We start from the raw sequence: 22814 nt of genomic DNA, 5'->3' as shown, positions 1-22814 counted from the left end.
AGTCCATTCCTGGGATTCATTGGAATTTACCCCTCTTAGTATCCATTTTGATATGTGAGGCTTTTCAGAGGATTTGCCAACATCTCTGTCATGTTTAGCTCTTTTCCATAGGTCAAAGCTGCCGTGTAAACTGGTGGTAATTTCATTGGTCTGTGTTTCATGTACCAGAAAATGCTTTCGGAGGACATGCTAGCGTGCATTCTGTTTCTCTAACTGTGATCTGGGGATATCATGTCTGACTGCTGTAGCACGCAGGTAAATAGCATGTAAACAATAACAGCTGGCAAATCAGCTGCTGTTCGCAACTGCAATTGGGAACATACTGCTTAGTATAAGGTCAAGTATTTATTTTGCAGTGGATGTGTTAAGCTGTAGTGGATGTATAGTGTATTTCTATTTATAGGATATAGTGCATTAAAGGTACTGTTGTGGATGTGTATGGTATGAGACGGCCATTCAGCTTGTTCAGTGAAGGCACGAGACAAATGCATCATGCCGCTGTGGCAAGCTGTCAAGTGATGGCATTCCTCAATATGACACTTTCAGTACATTCGTCTGTGCTGCCCAGGCGGCTTCACGCCACGGTGGATGTTTAGAGCATGTTGTTATGGCAACGGAGCTGGGATGGCTGGATCGTGCAGCACAAGGAGGCAGAGGACAGATGAGGAGGAGACGTATATGATGATGTTTCCCGAAGTTCGCGGTCAGGAGTCGTCAGGATGATTTTCCTCCAGGGATTCTGGGAGCCATTTGACATCATCAAATCAAATCAAATGTATACACATGGTTAGTAGATGTTATTGTGAGTATAGCGAAATGCGAAATGCAACATGTGAGTTGGGAATGTGATGTCAATTGGACAGCGAGCCACTGACGGTAGCTTCTGAGCACAAGAAGAAAAGGCAAACGTTTGGATACAAACACCCATGTTTTAAGTGAGTCTAGCCTTCCAATGCTAAGATACTCACATGATATTCTTCTTTTGACTCACAGATGGCGTCACTCGTTAACTGTTCTGAGGGGCGACTGCAAGTTCACACCCCCTCCTGGCTTACCCTACCGCCCTCCGTCCCTCGACCCTCACACACCCCCTCCCCAGCGTGTCTCTGGTTCGCTAGTTGCTATTTACCTCTGTGTTAATCCACACCCCCTCCCTCCCTCTTTCTCGCTCGATCCTGCTCTCTCACTCCTCCCCTTATTCCCTCAAAGCCAGCAGGCTGCTATTCGATACAGACGGCTTGCTACATGATCTCCTGGAAAACACTGTTCCGCATCTCTCTTGCCACTCGATGGCCAGGCCTTTGTAGATTATACACCAAGCGGAAGAGAGATGCCAGCGCCAGGACATTGACTCCTTTCCTCCTTCTGCTTCCCCCTCCCCTTCCTTAATCTCCCACCTCTTGATCTCTACCCACCCCCCGTGCCCTCTCCTGTCCTGTGCCCCCTTCCTCCCAACCTCCCCCTCCCCTACCCTACCTAAAGTCCTACTCTCCCTCTTACCCCCTTGACAATGTTACCATGCATTAACTGGCTTCAGCCTTTCCTTGCCTTGCTCTCTTCCACCTTGCTGACTCGGGGCCACAACTGTCCGTCCAGCTGCCTGTGTCCAGACCACCACACCGTGGACTGCCAGGGCCAAGGTCTCACCCGCCTCCCAAGCCCCATCCCCCTGGATGTCCGGCGCCTCCTGCTCTCTGACAACTGGATTCCCTTGATCCCCTCGGATTTCCTGGTTCTGTACAGTGACCTGGTCTACCTGGACCTGAGGAATAACTCCCTGTCTGGGCTGGAGCCTGGCACTCTCAGCACATCATCCCGCCTGGTCTTCCTGGACCTGGGCAGCAACAACCTGACAGAGATCCAGTCAGAGACCTTTGGAGAGTCCAGGAGCCTGATTAAGTTGCGGCTGGGGAACAACCCCTATCTTAGCCAGGTGGAGGAGGACGCTTTCCTGGGTCTCACCTCGCTGCGGGTGCTGGAGCTGGAGCGAAACGGCCTGCAGGGGCTGGACGTGGGGGTGCTGGAGCCTTTAACCTCACTCCGGGTGCTGCGCCTGGAGGGCAACCCCTGGGTGTGCAACTGTCACTTTGCTAAACTCTTTGTGTGGCTGATGGAGAACCGCCACAAGCTTCCAACGGGTATGTAAGCTGCTTAACAGCACGTTAACATCTTTGCCTGTGCTAGGACATATAAAACCACTATTTTGTCAGCCCACTTGTTTTTGATTCAAACAACTCACTATAAGCCAATCGGTTACAGAATTAGAATCCAAAACTGCACAGTACACTGAAAGACAGATAACATAACGTGCATAACAGTGTTTAGTATGAAATATCTCTACACTGTATGTCTACAAATATGGTTTCTCCTCTTTATTTTCAATTGTCTAATATTGAGTAAAGAGCTATTGGCGAACAACCTCATCGTCATTTATTTCATGTGCAGTTTGTTGCTCATACTACTGATAATTCTGTATGGATATGGACAGTTCAATGCTTTCATAAGATCACTCTGAAACATCTTGATAAGTATTCGAAAGAGAGAAGATAATTCTGGAAGACGAGTGGAGGGTCCCAGATTACAGATACCAGATTGTGTCTGAATAATGAATTAACCATATGCCACATTAGAGTGTGTTCTCAGATATTATACTCAATATTTTGGTGGACACACTCTTACACAAAAAGGTGCTATCTAGAACCTAAAAAGTTTAATTGGCTGTCCCCGTAGGAGAACCCTTTGAAGAACCCTGCTTGTGTGTGTTTGTGTGTTTGTATGTGCATGTTCTAAAATCACAACAAGGAGACTGTTTATTGACACTATCCAGGTTTCATACTCAAAAACTGCACTCTTTAAAAAAAAACATTCCTACTCTCATGGACGAACCCTTTTTGGGTTCCATGTAGAACTCTTTTGGCTCCAGGTAAAAACTATTTTGGGTTCCATGTAGAACCCTTTCCACTTTTTTTCTAAGAGTGCAGTGTTTGAGTAAGAAACCTGGATAGTGTTGTGATTTTAGAACATGCACATGCACACACACAAGCAGGGTTCTTCGAAGGGTTCTCCTACGGGGACAGCCAATGAAAACTTTTAGGTTCTGGATAGCACCTTTTTTTGTAAGAGTGTGTCCACCAAAATATTGAGTGGGTAGATCACATGTAAGATCTTCAAGATGAAAAAGACATGAGGCCAGGGAATCAAATTCAATGGGATCTGAATCACTTGATTGATCATAATATACCCGCATTGTTTATGTAATTACAGACAATAAGCATTACATATAGCTTCTGATCCACACTCTGTAGTGTTGCCATATATATAGACAGTGAGGGTATTGTCTACATAAATATTCCTTGTTTGCAGTGCTGACAGGTTATTGCACGCAGTATATGCTCACTCTCATTCTCCGGAGCTTCAGTGCTATCGTGAGCTCTGACCTGAGCAAACGCTCTGTGAGTGGACGTCCAACTCCATATTTACATATTAACTGCTTCCCAAGAGAGTTAGGCTAGTGCTACTTCACCCTCTTACATCTTTATTAAGGGCCATACAAATGAGGTACACCAATGTCAGCTGGAATTAGGGCCTGTATTGAAGTAAGCTATGTGGGTACATCCCAAAAGGTACCCTTTCCCCTTTATAGCGCACTACTACTACTTGACCAGGGTTCATAAGGAATAGGGTGCCATTTGGGACACATCCTATGTTATTACAGTACGCTAATCAAAGCAACAGGGTGTTCTATGGATCACATCAATTGATCAAATTGGCACATTGGCAATCTTCACAGTAGATTTCATTTCAAAAGCTGTGCCCTGGGCTCCAGGTTATAGTAACAAAATGATTTGGGGGCACATTAACACCTAGTTTTCAGTGAGCACAGACACATATACACACCAACACTATGGTGCTTCCTACATGCTCTTCTATAGGCCTTAGCAACTGTAGGCTCTGGCCTTATGCCTGGTTTAGCACCTTTAGTAGGGCTAACCACAGGAAACCTCTACTGTATCTTAACCTAAAGGACATATGGGTTGTACAGTGTATTTGACACACAGGCAGACTTACTCCTTCCCATTGCCTTTATGAGAAACTCGTTGAATGCCATAATCATCTTTTCATCATTCTGACAAGTGGGCAGACTAGAAACATGGATCGGAATGTATACACTAGGAAGAAATGGAGCTCTGATGGATTAGGCTAAACGAGACCTTTACTCACTGATTACTCAATTCCTGACTCTCTGAGGCAAATCACAATCAATGTTCTTGTGTGAGCTACAGCCGTGAACAAACTGGAGAATGAAGGGCACGGAATAATGGACCACTTGCTGAACTGGACACTTCCACAGAGCCATTCAATCAAGCCCAGTCACTGGGTTTGTGGGATAAGTCAAAAACGTCATTTTCTCTTGGACACTGTAATTTCATTGGACACCGTAATTTCACTGACCCAAACAGTAACAACTTTCTTTTCCCCACTTTGCTGTCAGGGACATTGCTCTGTCAGATCCTGATTGAGATCGTCTTGATCTGTTAAGCATCTGAGAACATGAATAGACACATTGAAGCCTAGTGTACTCTCAGGTACTGTATCAACAAGATGCAACAAAGCTCAGATAAAGAGGCAACTGCAATTGGCAGATACGTTTTTTTTAAACTTGTAAATTAATATGCCCATTGATTCTTGAAGAAGATAACCACTCTGTTAATGTTTGAACCTCAGATTGCCCGTTTAAGACGCATTCACTGAGGATATTTCACGAACGGTGCCTGTAGGTGAATGTGTGTAATCACACTACAGCATAGGTCAAGGATGAACAATCAGCATCTATTATTCACAACTACACTTCATTTGATACTGATGACAGCATGCCATTGACACTGACATTATCTAGTCTAATGTTCCATCACTGTAAAAGATACTCCATCGCTCTGCGAGTGACACACGGTGCGTGGGTAAAATCACCAGGGAAGCCAAGCCCCCCCCCCCCCCCTCACCCCCCAAAATAGCCATATTACAATCTACAGTGCCTTCGGGAAAGTATTCAGGCCCCTTGACTTTTTCCACATTTTGTTATGTTACAGCCTTATTCTAAAATCGATTAAATTGTTTCCCCCCCTCATCAATCTACACACAATACAAATATTGACAAATATTTTACATAAGTATTCAGACCCTTTATTCAGTACTTTGTTGAAGCACCTTTGGCAGCGATTACAGCATCGAGTCTTCTTGGGTATGATGCTTCAAGCGTGCCTGTCACGCCCGGACCTTAGAGAGCCGTTTTATTACTCTATTTGGTTAGGTCAGGGTGTGATGTGGGGTGGACATTCTATGTTTTGTATTTCTGTGTGGTTGGCCGAGTGTGGTTCCCAATCAGAGGCAGCTGTCTATCGTTGTCTCTGATTGGGAATCATACTTAGGCAGCCTGTTTTGCCACCTTAGTTGTGGGTAGTTGACTTTGTTAGTGGCCTGTACAGCCCTAGTAAGCTTCACGGTCGTTTTTGTTGTTTCTTGTTTTGTTGGCGACATTTATAATAAAGTAAAATGTACGCTCACAACGCTGTGACAGTACCACACCTGTATTTCGGTAGTTTCTCCCATTCTTCTATACAGATCCTCTCAAGCTCTGCCAGGTTGGATGGGGAGCGTTGCAGCACAGCTATTTTCAGGTCTCTCCAGAGATGTTTCAATCAGGTCCGGGCTCTGGCTGGGCCACTCAAGGACATTCAGAGACTTGTCCCGAAGCCACTCCTGCGTTGTCTTGGCACTGTGCAGATGGTTGTCCTTCTGGAAGGTTCTCCCACCTCCACAGTGGAACTCTGGAGCTCTTGCTTACCTCCCTGACCAAGGCCCTTCCCACCAGATTGTCCAGTTTGGTCGGGTGGACAGCTCTAGGAGTCTTTATGGTTACAAACGTCTTCCATTTAAGAATGATGGAGGCCACTGTGTTCTTCGGGAACTTCAATGCCGCAGACATGTTTTGGTACCCTTCCTCAGATCTGTTTTTACTTTTAATACATTTGCAAAACTTTCTAAAAACTTGTTTTTGCTTTGTCATTGTGGGCTATTGTGTGTAGATCGCTGAAGATTTTTTAAATTTAATCAATTTGAGAATAAGGCTGTAACGTAACAAATGTTGAAAAAAATCAAGTGGTCTGACTACTTTCCAAAGGCACTGTATGTGTTGTGATAATTGCATTGTTTGCTCTATAACCTGTTATGGATGATGCAAATTTTCGCAGCTTTTTGTTAAAAATCGCGCAACATTTCAAAGTCCTGCTACTCATGCCAGGAATATAGTATATGCATATGATAAGTATGTGTGGATAGAAAACACTCTGAAGTCTCTAAAACTGGTTAAATCGGGTCTGTGGCTATAACAGAACGTGTTTAGGAGCAAAAATCCCTGGTAAAACAGTTTACCAAAAACAAAACAAAAAATATTCGTCCGCCATTCAATGTATTGTTTAAGGCGACCTAAAATAAATGAGGACCCCCTGTAAACGACTACAGCTTCCACACGATGTCGCCATTGCTGTCATTTTCTGATTTATTTATCCTTGGTTACAAGGAATTACACGAATAAGCCCCTCCTTTCTTGAGGCGCACCACAGTATGTTGTGAAACTGAAAAAATGGACGATGATTTCCAGACTTGCTGCTATCGAATACAGATCGCCCCGTGATCAATTTGATACATCATTAACGTTTATTAATACCTAAAGTTGGTTTAGAAAAGTCGTTTGAAGTGATTTGTAAAAGTTTATAGGCGACTTTTGTAATTTTAAAAAGTGACGTTGCGTCTTGTAAATGGGCTTTTTGCAACATCAGACTGGCCTTCAGCAAATGACATTTTGGGTATACAATGACGGATTTAATCGGGAAAAATACCCAATTGGGATGTTTATGGGACATATAGGAGTGCCAACAAAGAAGCTCGTCCAAGGTAATGAATGTTTTATATTTTATTTCTGCGTTTTGGGTAGCGCCGGCTACCGCAAAATCTGTTGTTTACGTGTCGTGCTGGTATTTTGGGGGGGTGCATGCTATCAGATAATAGCTTCTCATGCTTTCGCCGAAAAGCATTTTACAAATCTGACTTGGTGGCTAGATTCACAACGAGTGTAGCTTTAATTCAGTACCTTGCATGTGTATTTTTATGAACGTTTGAGATTTATCGAGTACTATACTCGAGTACTATAGGTGGCGCTCTGAAATTTCCGCTGAGCTGTCCCTGTGCAGGGACCACCTCCGTAACAAATGTGGAAAAAAATCAAGTGGTCTGACTACTTTCCAAAGGCACTGTATGTGTTGTGATAATTGCATTGTTTGCTCTATAACCTGTTCATATGCCTTGGCACCGTGATATACAGTATAGGCTAAGGTCGAGACAACTTAGAAGACACAGTAGCAGAATAAATTCAAACACACATTTGTTCCATTATAAAACCTTAGAGCAACATCTGCACCATGTCCGATACTCGTCGGATGTGGCAGGGCTTGCAAACTACAAAGGGAAGCACAGCCGCGAGCTGCCCAGACGAGCTAAATCACTTCTATGCTCGCTTCGAGGCAAGCAACACTGAGGCATGCATGAGAGTATCAGCTGTTCCGGGCGACTGTGTGATCACACTCTCCGTAGCCGACTTGAGTAAGAGCTTTAAACAGGTCAACATACACAGACGGATTACCAGGATGTGTGCTCCAGGCATGTGCTGACTAACTGGCAGGTGTTTTCACTGACATTTTCAACATGTCCCTGATTGAGTCTGTAATACCAACATGCTTCAAGCAGACCACCATAGTCCCTGTGCCCAAGAACACAAAGGCAACCTGCCTAAATGACTACAGACCCGTAGCACTCACGTCCGTAGCAATGAAATGCTTTGAAAGGCTGGTAATGGCTCAAATCAACACCATTATCCCAGAAACCCTAGACCCACTCCAATTTGCATACCGCCCAAACAGATCCACAAATGACACAATCTCTATTGCACTCCACACTGCCCTTTCCCACCTGGACAAAAGGAACACCTATGTGAGAATGCTGTTCATTGACTAGAGCTCAGCGTTCAACACCATAGTGCCCACCAAGCTAAGGCTCCTGGGACTAAACACCTCCCTCTGCAACTGGATCCTGGACTTCCTGACAGGTCGCCCCCAGGTGGTGAGGGTAGGTAGCAAAACATCTGCCACGCTGATCCTCAACACTGGAGCTCCCCAGGGGTGCGTGCTCAGTCCTCTCCTGTACTTCCTGTTCATCCACGACTGCGTGACCAGGCACGACTCCAACACCATCATTAAGTTTGCTGGCGACACAGCAGTGGTAGGACTGATCACCGACAACGACGAGACAGCCTATAGGGAGGAGGTCAGAGACTTGGACGGGTGGTGCCAGAATAACAACCTATCCCTCAATGTAATCAAGACTAAGGAGATGATTGTGGACTACAGGAAAAGGAGGACCGAGCACGTCCCCATTCTCATCGACGGGGCTGTAGTGGAGAAGGCTGAGAGCTTCAAAATCCTTGGTGTCCCCATCAACAACAAACTAGATTTGTCCAATCACACCAAGACAGTCATTTTATTTATTTTACCTTTATTTAACCAGGCAAGTCAGTTTAGAACAAATTCTTATTTTCAATGACGGCCTGGGAACAGTGGGTTAACTGCCTGTTCAGGGGCAGAACGACAGATTTGTACCTTGTCAGCTCGGGGGTTTGAACTCGCAACCTTCCGGTTACTAGTCCAACGCTCTAACCACTAGGCTACCCTGCCGCCCCCATGAAGAGGGCACGACAAAGCCTATTCCCCCTCAGGAAACTAAAAAGATTTGGCATGGGTCCTGAGAGCCCTAAAAGGTTCTACAGCTGCAACATCGAGAACATCCTGACCCTTTGCATCTCTGCATGGTACGGGAATTGCTCGGCCTCTGACCGCAAGGCACTTCAGAGGGTAGTGCGTACGGCCCAGTACATCACCGGGGCAAAGCTGCCTGCCATCCAGGACCTCTACACCAGGCGGTGTCAGAGGAAGGCCCTAAAAATTGTCAAAGACCCCAGCCACCCCAGTCATAGACTGTTCTCTCTACTACCGCATGGCAAGCGGTACCGGAGAGCCAAGTCTAGGACAAAAAGGCTTCTCAACAGTTTTTACCCCCAAGCCATAAGACTCCTGAACAGGAGTCCGGACTATTTGCATTGCGTGCCCCCCCCTCCCCAACCCCTCTTTTAAGCTGCTGCTACTCTCTGTTTATCTTATATGCTTATTCACTTTAACTATACATTCATATACATACTACCTAAATTGGCCCGACCAACCAGTGCTCCCGCACATTGGCTAACCGGGCTATCTACATTGTGTCCCACCACCCGCCAACTCCTCTTTTTACGCTTCTGCTACTCTCTGTTCATCATATATGCCTAGTCACTTTAACGATACCTACATGTACATACTACCTCAATAAGCCTAACAGGTGTCTGTATATAGCCTTGCTACTCTTTTTTCAAATGTCTTTCTACTGTTGTTTTATTTCTTTACTTTACTTGCATGGTCAAGCAAGGTAATGTTTACAACATTTTCGGACTAATTAACACCTATGGATTTAGAACCACAGAGAGTTACCGGAATTCCCTAAGAAAACAGAAGCTGCCTCCACTATTCCAGCACCATATCAACTTCAATATTTCAACATCATCAAATCACCTATGCTTAGTCTAAAACAGTGACTAAAAATATAACCAAAACGATTTAGTCCAATCAACGTAAGCTTAACATGATGTGGCTGTCCATGGCACTGGTTTCTGTGTGTGTGTGTGTGTGTGTGTGTGTGTGTGTGTGTGTGTGTGTGTGTGTGTGTGTGTGTATATGCGTGAGTAAGCGCGTGCATGCAAATAGAAAAAACATGTTGACTCACCCTACTTGTAGAGGAACGCCAATGCCATCCTCCTCTTTTCCATGTTGCCTAAAAGGTCTATGACTCTGTCATACAGTACACACTTTTAGTTTTTGTTGTCCTAGGCTACTTTGCTAAAATGTTGCTTGTTAACCTAACATCCTTTCATGGGCAAGCTAGTTAACATTAGCATACATCCTCTCGGGCCAGGGGCACAATGTATGAAGTTATAGTTGGATCAGAATCGCTGTTATAATCATTGGCTAGTACGGAGAATTAAGTAAAACGACAAGTCCAAATCCCTATCTCCATTCATGATTCATTTAGGAAAGGAACGATTTTAGCTTGCTAGCTAGCTAGCCACTGGAGGACAACAACACAACAAGATGTAACAATTCAAAGTTTTCTCCTGTTAATGACTATTGGCTTTTGATGTGATTGGTCTGAAGCCATATCCAAACTGGCTTCTCTTGACATGTTTATTTGGTGCGCCAACTCTGATTGGATATTATCACTTGTTTATTTTTATCAAGGGTGGCCAAATGCTCGCTGGCTTCCCTTGCATTCAATGATATGGGTGGCAACAACGTCGTTCTCTTTTTGACCAGACATCATGAGATAGATTCGCTACACATATTAGGACAGAGGGACGCTGTTTTGCTCGCTTGGATGCTTTCTCCGGTGATATACGGTACATTCAGCCTCTGCGAATTGAAGGAAATGTATGAAACACGGAGAGACAAAAGCAAAATTATTCTTGTATGTTTTGTTTCTTTGTCAATTGTTGGGGGATGTCTGGCTTTCCTTGGCTTCCATGAATATGTGCCACTGCACACACACACACAAGCAGTGTTTTGTTGACAATTTTAGGTTTACATGAGAATGGCGCCGAAGGAGATGGCTGCCGTTTTATGATCCCGCAACCAATTGTGATAATATTTATGTTTTTTTCTTGTTATTTGTAACTTATTTTGTACATAATGTTTCTGCCACTGTGTCCTATGACTGAAAAGAGGTTCTACATATCAGGACAGTGATTACTCACCCCATTCCGGAGGAATACTTTTTCTTCAACGAGTCAGACGAGAAGGATTTACTTCAGATGCCTGACAAGGCAATCATCCCCATCATTCGCAGGAGAAAAATACACAGATATCGAGGAAGAAGGTAATCTACCTTTACCATGGGTCCTACTAGCCAGCGTACAATCGATCAATAATAAAATAGACTACGATCACCTAGAAGGCCAACATCCCAGAGTCGCCTCTTACCAGTTGAGACTGGTGTTTTGTGGGTACTATTTAATGAAGCTGCCCGTTGAGGACATGTGAGGCGTCTTTTTTCTCAAATTAGACACTCTAATGTACTTGTCCTCTTGTTCAGTTGTGCACCAGGGCTTTCCACTCTTTCTATTCTGGTTAGAGACAGTTTGCGCTGTTCTGTGAAGGGATTGGCAATTTCTCGCATGGAATAGCCTTCATTCCTCAGAACAAGAATAGACTGACGAGTTTCAGAAGAAAGTTCTTTGTTTCTGGCCATTTTGAGCCTGTAATCGAACCCACTAATGCTGATGCTCCAGATACTCAACTAGTCTAAAGAAGGCCAGTTTTACTGCTTCTTTAATCAGAACAACAGTTTTCAGCTGTGCTAACATAATTGCAAAAGGGTTTTCTAATGATTAATTAGCCTTTTAAAATGATAAACTTGGATTAGCTAACACAACGTGCCATTGGAATACAGGAGTGATGATTGCTGATAATGGGCCTAGGTAGATATTCCAGAACAAATCTGCTGTTTCCAGTTACAATAGTAATTTACCACATGAACAATGTCTACACTGTATTCTTGATCAATTTGATGTTATTTTAATGGACAAAAAATGTGCTTTTCTTTAAAAAACAAGGACATTTATATGTGACCCCAAACTTTTGAACGGTAGTGTATATCCTACCAACAGGACATTAAAAACTGTAATATCTTATGATTCACGGAGTCGTGGCTGAACGACAACATGAATAACATACAGCTGGCAGGTTTTAAGCTTTTTTGGCAGGATAGAACAGCGACCTCTGTTAAGACAAGGGGTGGCGGTCTATGTATACTATGTATCTGTATATGTACAAGCAAACAGGAAAAAGCTCATTCAGAGGCGGCGCTCCTAGTGGCCGGGGACTTTAATGCAAGGCAAACTCAAATCTATTTTACTTAACTTCTACCAGCATGTTACATGTGCAACCAAAGGAGAAAACACTCTAGACCACCTTTACTCCATACACAGAGATGTGTACAAAGCTCTCCCTCGCCCTCCATTTGGCAAATCTGACCATAATTCTGTCCTCCTGATTCCTGCTAACAAGAAAAACTAAAGCAGGAAGCACCAATGACTCGGTCAATAAGAAAGTGGTCATATGAAGCAGATGCTAAGCTACAGGACTGTTTTGCTAGCACAGACTGGAATATGTTCGGGGATTCCTCCGATGGCATTGAGGAGTACACCACATCAGTCACTGGCTTCATCAACAAGTGCATCGATGACGTTGTCCCCACATTAAACGTACATACATACCCCAACCAGAAGCCATGGATTACAGGCAACATCCGCGCTGAGCTAAAGGGTAGAGCTGCCGATTTCAAGGAAAATAAATCCCGCTATGCCCTCTGACGAACCACCAAACAGGCAAAGCGTCAATACAGGACTAAGATCGTGTGGTACTACACCGGCTCCGACGCTCGTCAGATATAGCAGGGCTTGCAAACAATTACAGACTACAAAGGGAAGCACAGCCGAGAGCTGCTCAGTGACACAAGCCGACCAGACAAACTAAATTACTTCTATGCTCGCTTCGAGGCAAGTAACACTGAAGCATGCATGAGAGCATCAGCTGTTCCGGACGACTGTGTGATCATGCTCTCCGCAGCCGATGTGAGTAAGACCTTTAAACAGCTCAACATTCACAAGGCCGCAGGGCCAGACGAATTACCAGGACGTGTAATCCGAGCATGCGCAGACCAACTAGCAAGTGTCTTCACCGACATTTTCAACCTCAAACTGAGTCTGTAATTCCAACATGTTTCAAGCAGACCACCATAGTCCCTGTGCCCAAGAGCATGTAGAGATGAAGTGCTTTGAACGGTTGGTCATGGCTCACATCAACACCAATATCCCAGAAACCCTTGACCCACACCAATTTGCATACCGCACCAACATATCCACAGATGAAGCAATCTTTATTGCAGTCAACACTGCCATTTCCCACCTGGACAAAAGGAACACCTAATGTATGGGAGAATGCTATAAATTGACTACAGTTCAGCGTTCAACACCATAGTGCCCTCAAAGCTCATCACTAAGCTAAGGACCCTGGGACTAAACTCTTTCCTCTGCAACTGGATCCTGGACTTCCTGACAGGCCGCCTCCAGGTGGCAAGGGTAGGTAACAACACATCCGCCATGCTGATGCTCAACATGGGGGCCCCTCAGGGGTGCATGCCCTGTCCCCTCCTGTACTCACTGTTCACTCATGACTGCATGGCCAGGCATGACTCCAACACCATCATCAAGTTTGCTGATGACACAACAGGGGTAGGCCTGATCACCAACAACGATGAGACAGCCTATAGGGAGGAGGTCAGAGACTTGGCCATGTGGTGCCAGGACCACAACCTCTCCCTCAACGTAATCAAGACATAGGAGATGATTGTGGACTACAGGAAAAGTAGGACCGTGCAAGCCCCCATTCTCATCCATAGGGTTGCAGTGGAGCAGGTTGAGAGCTTCAAGTTCCTTGGTGTCCACATCACCAACAAACTATCATGATCCAAACACACTAAGACAGTTGTGAAGAGGGCACGACAAAGCCTATTCCCCCTCAGGAGACTGAAAAGATTTGGCATGGGTCCTCAGATGGTCAAAAGGTTGCAGCACATCCTGGTATGGCAATTGCTCGGCCTCCGACCGCAAGGCACTACAGAGGGTAGTGCATACGGCCCAGTACATCACTGGGGCCAAGCTTCCTGCCATCCAGGACCTCTTTACCAGGCGGTGTCAGAGGAAGGTCAAAGACTCTCTGCTACTGCACAGCAAGCGGTACCGGAGCGCCAAGTCTAGGTCCAAAAGGATTCTTAACAGATTCTAACCCCAAGCCATAAGACTCCTGAACAGCTAATCAAAGGGCTACCCAGAGCCCTATTTTACGCTGCTGCTACTCTCTGTTTATTATCTATGCATAGTCACTTTAACTCTACCTACATGTATATTACCTCAATTACCTCAACTAACCGGTGCCCCTGCACATTGACTCTGTACCGGTACCCCCTGTATATAGCCTCACTATTGTTATTTTACAGCTGCCGTTTCATTATTTGTTACTTTTATTTTCTATTTTTTACTTATCTATTATTTTCTTAAAACTTCTTAAAGCATGGTTGGTTAAGGGCTTGTAAGTAAGCATTTCGGCGTAAGGTCTACACCTGTTTTATTCGGTGCATGTGACACATGCAAGTTGATTTGATTTGATTTTATAGGCAGCGTCAGACAATGTAGGCATTATGTTACTCAACCCTTCCCCACCCCGAAACTCATCACCACCAACACCGAAACCATACAGACTCTCTCCATCTATTTGCAATTTAGCATTCTGGTCCTCTCCACAGATAGAGCCAGAGACAGAGACAGAGAAAGAGAGAGCAGGACAGCCAGTGTCTGGGCTGAGCTTGTTGTGCTGCATGGTGAGATGAGAGGAGAGCCACGTGACTGGAATATCACAGAGCGATGAGGTCACTGAATCTCTCCGCATGTGGAAAACCCCTTCTGGTCTGACTGTGACTCACCACACACACACACACACACACACACACACACACACGCACACACACGCACACACGCACACACACTTGATAATGATGTATTCTGACTGCTGACCACAGCAGCTACAAACACAGGCATGCCAAAATGGAAGCATCCGAAACTGCCTTTATTATCATGACTGAGGTACACCATATGTGATTTAGATTAATGTTTTATATTAAATACCTTTTCCAAAAACAGCTAATACCGATTGAATTTTAAATAATTCTGATTAGTGCATTAGTGGAATAGATTGGGTTATTTTACTAGGAAACCACAGCCCCTTATCATTATAAGTAAAATAATCCACAGCATAATCTATTTATCCTCATAATATCAATTTGATCAGATAATTTGGTACTGTTCCATTATTATCTGTTACGGTGTATGATTTAATTTTATTCTGGTATGATATGTAATCCCCAGAGTGCAAATATAAGTATATTTCTTGTTCTGCACACTTCTGTTTTTATCATGCAATAATTGAAAGGTTTTATTAGTCATATGTACAGGATACACATGGCATACACCATCCAACTAAATGCTTTCTTTCTGGTTCCTTCTTGACAATACAACAACAATAAGAAATAGTAAAAGATAAGAACACAAACATAGTAAATGGCTGAGTAGAATATATATATATTTTTTTGCATAAATATAATATATGATGGCACAATTTATAGTCCAATATTTACACGTGTTTTGCGGAAGGGGGGATTGGGTGGAAGGTGTTTAATTGTGCATTATTTAGCAATAATAATAGGAGTCTGGTAGAAGCAGTTGTGATGTGTGTGTAGCATGAATGTGTGTGTGTGTGTGTGTGTGTGTGTGCACGCATATGGATGAATGTGTGGGTGTGTGAGTGAGTGAGTGCATGAATGCTAAGGTGCGGAGAGTCAGTGCAGGTAGTCAGTCCAGTTCAAGTGTTCAGCAGTCTGATGTCTTGTGGATAGAAACTGTCTGAGCCTGTTGGTATCAGATCCGATGCTCTGATACCGTCTTCCCGACAGTAAGGGAGTGAACAGCATGTGGCTGGGCTGTTTGGGGTGCTTGATGATGATGAATTCTCTTAACAGGATGTGCTGCAACCAGTCGAGACGCTATCGATGGTGCAGCGGTAGTATTTGAAGAAGAGATTTCTTCAGCTGCCTTATGAAGTGGAGACGCTGTTACACCCTCTTGTCAAGAGTGGTGTTGTAGTTGGTCAATGTCAAGTCCTCGGTGCTGTGGACGCCGAGGAACTAAAAACTGCTGACTCTTTCTACTGCAGTCCTGTCGATGTGGATTGGGCATGTTTCCTCCTCTGCTTCCTGAAGTTGACAATCAACTCTTTTGATTTGCTGACGTTGAGTGAGAGTTGGTGTCCTGGCACCACAATAACATTTTGCTTGCCTCCTCCATAGAGAAGGACTCGTCATTGTTGGTTATTAGGCCTAAAATCGTGGTGCCATCAGCAAACTTGATGATGTTTGCCTCGCAAAGAAGGGCACCTGTAGGTAGAGGAGTTAAAATAAAAAAGCAGATATTGAATATCCCTTTGAGCATGGTGATGTCAGAAGTTTACATACACCTTAGCCAAATACATTTAAAATAAGTTTTTCACAATTCCTGACATTTAATCCTAGTAAAAATTCCCTGTTTTAGGTCAGTTAGGATTACCACTTTATTTCAAGAATGTGAAATGTCAGAATAATAGTATACAGACTGATTTATTTCAGCATTGATTTATTTCACCACATTCCCAGTGGGTCAGACATTTACATACACTCAATTAGTATTTGGTAGAATTGCCTTTAAATTGTTTAACTTGGGTCAAACGTTTCGGGTAGACTTCCACAAGCTTCCCACAAAAAGTTGGGTGAATTTTGGCCCATTCCTCCTGACAGAGCTGGTGTAACTGAGTCAGGTTTGTAGGCCTCCTTGCTCGCACACACTTTTTCAGTTCTGCCTACAAATTTTCTATTGGATTGAGGTCAGGGCTTTGTGATGGCCACTCCAATACCTTGGCTTTGTTGTCCTCAAGCCATTTTGCCACAACTTTGGAAGTATGCTTGGGGTCATTGTCCATTTGGAAGACCCATTTGTGACCAAGCTTTAACTTCCTGACTGATGTCTTGAGATGTTGCTTCAATATATCCACATAATTTTCTTGTCTCATGATGTCATCTACTTTGTGAAGTGCACCAGTCCCTCTTGCAGCAAAGCACCCCCACAACATGATGCTACCACCCCTGTGCTTCACGGTTGGGATGGTGTAATTCAGCTTGCAAGCCTCCCCCTTTTTCCACCAAACATAACGATGGTCATTATGGCCAAACAGTTAGATTTTTGTTTCATCAGACCAGAGGACATTTCTCTAAAAAAGTACAATCTTTGTCCCCATGTGCAGTTGCAAACCGTAGTCTGGCTTTTTTATGGCGGTTTTGGAGCAGTGGCTTCTTCCTTGCTGAGCGGCCTTTCAGGTTATGTTGATATAGGACTCATTTTACCGTGTATATAGATACTTTTGTACCTGTTTCCTCCAGCATCTTCACAACATCCTTTGCTGTTGTTCTGAGGCTGATTTGCACTTTTCACACCAAACTACATTCATCTCTAGGAGACAGAAAACATCTCCGCCCTGAGCGGTATGACGGCTGCGTGGTCCCATGGTGTTTATACTTGTGTACTATTGTTTGTACAGATGAACGTGGTACCTTCGAGCGTTTGGAAATTGCTCCCAAGGATGAACCAGACTTGTGGAGGTCTACAATTTGTTTCTGAGGTCTTGGCTGATTTCTTTAGATTTTCCCATGATCTCAAGCAAAGAGGCACTGAGTTTGAAGGTAGGCTATGAAATACATCCACAGGTACACCTCCAATTGACTCAAATTATGTAAATTAGCCTTTCAGAAGCTTCTAAAGCCATGACATAATTTTCTGGAATTTTCCAAGCTGTTTAAAAGGCACAGTCAATTTACTGTATGTAAACTTCTGACCAATTGGAATTGTGAACCAGTGAATTATAAGTGAAATAATCTGTCTGTAAACAGTTTTTGGAAAAATGACTTGTCTCATGCAGAAAGTAGATGTCCTAACCGCCTTGCCAAAACTATAGTTTGTTAACAAGAAATTTGTGGAGTGGTTGAAAAACTAGTTTTAATGACTCCAACCTAAGTGTATGTAAACTTCCGACTTCAACTGTATATTAATTAGACTTTGGATGGTGTATGAAAACACCCAGTCACTGCAAAGATACAGTTATCCTTTCTAACTCAGAAGCTGGAGAGGAAGGAAACCGCTTAGGGATTTCACAGAGGCCAATTATGACTGAACAGTTACAGAGTTTAATGGCTGTGATTGGAGAAAACTGAGGATGGATCAATTGTAGTTACTCCACAATACTAACCTAAATGACAGAGTGAAAATAAGAAAACCTGTACAGAACACAAATATGTTGTTTGCAATAAAGCACTAAAATAAAACAGAAAAAAATGTGTAAAAGAAATTAACTTCATGTCCTGAATAAAAGCATTATGTTTGAGGCAAATCCAACACAACACATTACTGAGTACCACTCTTCATATTTTCAAGCATGGTAGTGGCTTCATCATGTTATGGGTATGCTTGTCATCGGCAAGGACTAGGGAGTTTTTTTTAGGACAAAAATAAACGGAAAATATAGCTAAGCATAGGAAAAATCCTAGAGGAGAACCTGGTTCAGTCTGCTTTCCAACAGACACTGGGAGACAAATTTACCTTTCAGCAGGATAATAACCTAAAACACAAGGCCAAATATACACTGGAGTTGCTTACCAAGATGACATTGAATGTTCCTGAGTGGCCTAGTTACAGTTTTGACTTAATAAATTGGCTTGAAAACCTATGGCAAGACTTGAAAATGGTTGTCCAGCAATGATCAACAGCCAACTTGACAGAGCATGAAGAATTTTAAAAAGAATAATGTGCAAATATTGTACAGTGCAAAGCTCGTAGAAATTTTCCCAGAAAGACTCACAGCTGTAATCTCTGCCAAAGATGATTTTAACATATATTGACTCAGGGGTGTGAATACTTATGTAAATGAGATATTTATGTATTTCAGTTTCAATAAATGGGTCTCTGTTCTATTATTACCCAGGGGGTTGATCTGGTGTCTACTAGTAATACACTGGTTGGAGCAGATTACTATCTTCCTTCTGTATAAACCAAAGCAGATAGATCTGATTGCAACATGGACATTTCACAAACAAATATTTGAGGTGAATAAAGAAAAGTTGGAGAAAATCCTAAGGAAAAACCTTATATGGGAATTATGTAACAGGAGTCACGTGTGTCTGTGACAGGTGTTCAGTGAAGCTCTTTAAATCACACCAAACGACGACACAGGGAACGCAGCCTGGCACGAAGCACATGTATTTATATGCCTACTAAAAGAAAATCATACATTCCTGTGGAGTGTTAGGTGATGATTTATGGCAATGTGGTTCTCTGTTGCAGTGAGTAAATTCAACACTTGATAGTTTACACTATTATAAGAGGGAAAACTAAACACAAACATCAAATTGATGGGGTTTTGGGACGTGATGGGATTCGATGGGTGTGGAAAATGATGAGACACGAACACACACACAATATAGTAGCTACTACTGTAGGCATACTAGGCTATAGCTCCTGTAAGGCAAAACAATGGCACCCATCTGGTCTCGCAGTGTCCTCACTTACACTGTTACAGTAGGAGGATATCACAGACTAGCCATTCTTGGTGGATTTCAACCACGGTCAATGCATGCCATTCCAAATTGTATGGTCAGCATGCTATTCAACAGTACTTTGAACAGACAAGACAACAATAAAAAACCTGTGTAGGCTTTTTATTCAGTCATCAGAGAGAGGTCAGCTCCAACACGCATTTAGATCTGAAAGGAATTAATAGATGCAATATGATGAAAATTCCACTAAACATACAGGGCAGAGTGTAGCTGTTACCTTCACTGTTAAGCTATTACCATACTTACAGTGCATTCAGAGAGTATTCAAACCCCTTTACTTTTTCCACATCTTGTTACATTACAGCTCAGGGACCTTCAATGCTGCAGATTTGTTTTTGGTATCCTTCCCCAGATCTGTGCCTCGACACAATCCTGTCTCTGAGCTCTACAGACAATTCCTTCGACCTCATGGCTTGGTTTTTGCTCTGACATGCACTGTCAACTGTGGGACCTTATATAGACAGGTGTGTGCCTTTCCAAATCAAGTCCTATCAATTGGATTTACCACTGGTCTACTCCAATCAAATTGTAGAATCATCTCAAGGATGATCCATTTAAACAGGATGCACCTGACCTCAATTTCGAGTGTCCTAGCAAATGGTCTGAATGCTTATGTAAACAAGGTATTTCATTTTCAAAAAAATATAAAAACCTGTTTTCACTTTGTCATTATGGGGTATTGTGTGTAGTTTATTTAATCAAGTTAGAATAAAGCTGTAACGTAATAAAATGTGGAAAAAGGGAAGGGGTCTGAATACATTCCGAATACACTGTATATATTGAAATTAATTTCAGATCTACACTGTGTACAGGCTGGGGTTTATTTGGGATTGGACCATAGAGTGATTGTGATCCAGACTGTTTTCTGTCTCTCTCTCTCCTCTCAGGTATGGAAGGGTTGGAGTGCTCCCTCCCCATGGACGGGAGTCTTATGTCCCTGAGTCTGCTCTCTGAGGCCAGTTTCCGGGAGTGCCGGGGCTACCTCTCCCTCACGGATATCCTCATAGTCATCTTCTCGGGGATCTCCGTCTCTGTGGTAGCCATCATAGCCAGTTTCTTTCTGGCCTCTATGGTCCACTGCTTCCAGCGCCTGGGCAAAGCCGGTCAGGCAGACGAGGAGGAGGGCAACGACTGAGAGAGAGAAAGAGCGTGATCTGGGACCAGATTCAGTGTCACTGCAGGCATTGCAGACCCTGACTACATACCTTGTAAGAGGGCCAGGAAGAAGGGCAGGAAAATGGAAGAGTAAGTCAAGGACAACAAGGGAGTATTTGGCCCAGGAATTGGGCTAAAAGGCTCTTACCATGTGAATTCCTGCTCGCCGCATTGGTGGCAGTCAGAGGCACACCAGGAGGGGTGCTAGGGCAGTGGGTTAAACTGTACGCTTGAATAATACAAATGTTTTCTTAGCACTGCCTTAGTGTACACAGCCTTACTACCTTACTTTGGAGAGATCCTCCAGCATTCCCTTGAAATCGTAGTACTATATTTGGGCTGTACTTTAAATCTAACATGAGGTAAAATTACTTGCACCACTCTTTCAAAGAGGACTATTCCTCTGCTGCAGGTTCTTTGAGATCTGGGTTGAGCTGAGAGGTAAAAGGGCAGAGAGGAGGACAAGGGACAGGCACACTGGAGTCTAATACATAACTATGTCCATTGCAGTGATTTGAGTAGCAACCTACTTAACCTCTGTTTACCAAAGAGCAGGCTGAATGAGAAGATTCTATTGTTACAATATAGAACACAGAAACTGGATAACGTGAGCAATCAACATGGATGTTACACTAAACTGTGACACAAACTCTCAAATGCAAAATCAAGTAAATATGGAGGATGTTGTTACAATATCTGTTTTTGGAGCACAAATGTAGCCTGACTATGTTTGGCGAGACAACGCCCTAAGGAGTTGGCAAGAGAGCACAAACAGTCTGTTACTTAGGCTAGCACAAATGTAATATTGGTTAAAAAACAATCACACATTAGGTACAGTATACTGTATAGAACAATATGCTAAAATAACCTGCCATTTATGACCCACAAATGTAACTATGGAAATAATTAGATTATACAGCTTGTACTGTAAGTGGACCAATGTATTTTCCTGTTTCAGGCATAATTATTTTATTTATTTTTTACATTTGAACAAAAGGTTTATAGTGATACTGAAGCTTTTGTTGATGTTTTGGTTGTTTTTTTGTTTTTTTTTACAAATTAAGTCTTCTCTTGTTTGTATGGGGATTTCACATGGTAACAGTATTGTCACATCAGCAAAGACTCTAATTCCAAGCTAGGAGGGCTAAGGTAAAAATGAATTCAGTGTTTCGTCGTCTTGATCATCCTTGATGTTTGGGCCTTCCAGCCATTTCCTGTGTCGGCCTTTATATCCTCAATAGACCAGCAGCTAGTAGCAGCCAGGTGAAATTGATGAATGAATGCTATAGGTCAATGATGTCACGTGTATTGTTTGGCGAAGAGAATAGTGAAACAACTGGTAGATCATAAATGAAAACCAGCATGGTCACAGATGCTTCAAGACCTGAGTTTTGAGCGGGTGTCCACCTGTCTCACTTACGTTGCTTCAGTCAAACTGTATCTGTCTCTGGCGCTTGTAACCCACCAATGAGATTTGCTGGCGCTTGTAACCCACCAATGAGATTTGCTGGCGCTTGCAACCCACCAATGAGATTTGCTGGCGCTTGTAACCCACCAATGAGATTTGAGATCCCAAAAACAGATGAAAGGGCTTTTTTTTCCTGTCATGATGCACCATAACAAACACCTTGAAAAGATAATCAAGGGGTTGCAAAGTGCAATATAACAAAAATGTAAAGAGATAAAATAAAGTGGTAAAATACACACACTAACTTTGCTTTAAAACTTTGATTTCACATACCTGTCTTGTTTCTTTGAATGAAGACATCGGTCAAATATATTAGTATTTTATTGATTTAACTCTTATATAACAAGGTGTCTTAATGGAGAACCAATTCTCATTTGCAATAATAACCTTTTGGAACGAGAAACACCCTGCTACGCATGTGTAATGTAATGGTATTTATCTCTGTCAAACAAAACTTTCACATGTCAACACGGAGCACCTCTTTCACATGCAACACAACCTATATATGGTTGAAAAAATCCCACTTCCGTTGTATTGTTTGAAATTGTGGCCTGTAGAAATGTCCTATTTCTCTAGTCCAGTCTCAAGGATGTATACCCACAGACAGTGGCATCTTACAGAGAAGAGCAGATGTCCCTGTCCAACCAAAGGATCCCATATGTGGCCAATAGGGTTGACCTTTACTCTCAATGAA

At 43.1% G+C, this 22814-nt stretch overlaps 1 protein-coding gene across 1 annotated transcript; it reads left to right on the top strand.

The window, feature by feature from the left end:
* Positions 1 to 1205: 1205 nt before the first annotated feature.
* LOC110532126 (leucine-rich repeat-containing protein 38) lies at positions 1206 to 22361 on the top strand. The gene is made up of 2 exons (XM_021615746.3): positions 1206 to 2138; positions 20385 to 22361. Exons 1-2 carry the CDS (start codon positions 1511 to 1513, stop codon positions 20630 to 20632), a joined length of 876 nt encoding a protein of 291 aa, XP_021471421.1. The 5' UTR covers positions 1206 to 1510; the 3' UTR covers positions 20633 to 22361.
* Positions 22362 to 22814: the final 453 nt, after the last annotated feature.

This window comes from Oncorhynchus mykiss, chromosome 9 (genome assembly GCF_057628025.1).
Source record: "Oncorhynchus mykiss isolate SJ-2025 chromosome 9, ASM5762802v1, whole genome shotgun sequence".
NCBI lineage: Eukaryota > Metazoa > Chordata > Actinopteri > Salmoniformes > Salmonidae > Oncorhynchus > Oncorhynchus mykiss.
This window is presented reverse-complemented; position numbering and strand designations above follow the sequence as displayed.

Excerpts from the sequence above, each read along its gene's own strand:
- LOC110532126 (XM_021615746.3), top strand. The coding sequence starts at position 1,511 with ATGTTACCATGCATTAACTGGCTTCAGCCTTTCCTTGCCTTGCTCTCT. Across the intron at positions 2,139-20,384 it reads CCGCCACAAGCTTCCAACGG|GTATGGAAGGGTTGGAGTGC; the intron begins GTATGTAAGCTG and ends CTCTCCTCTCAG.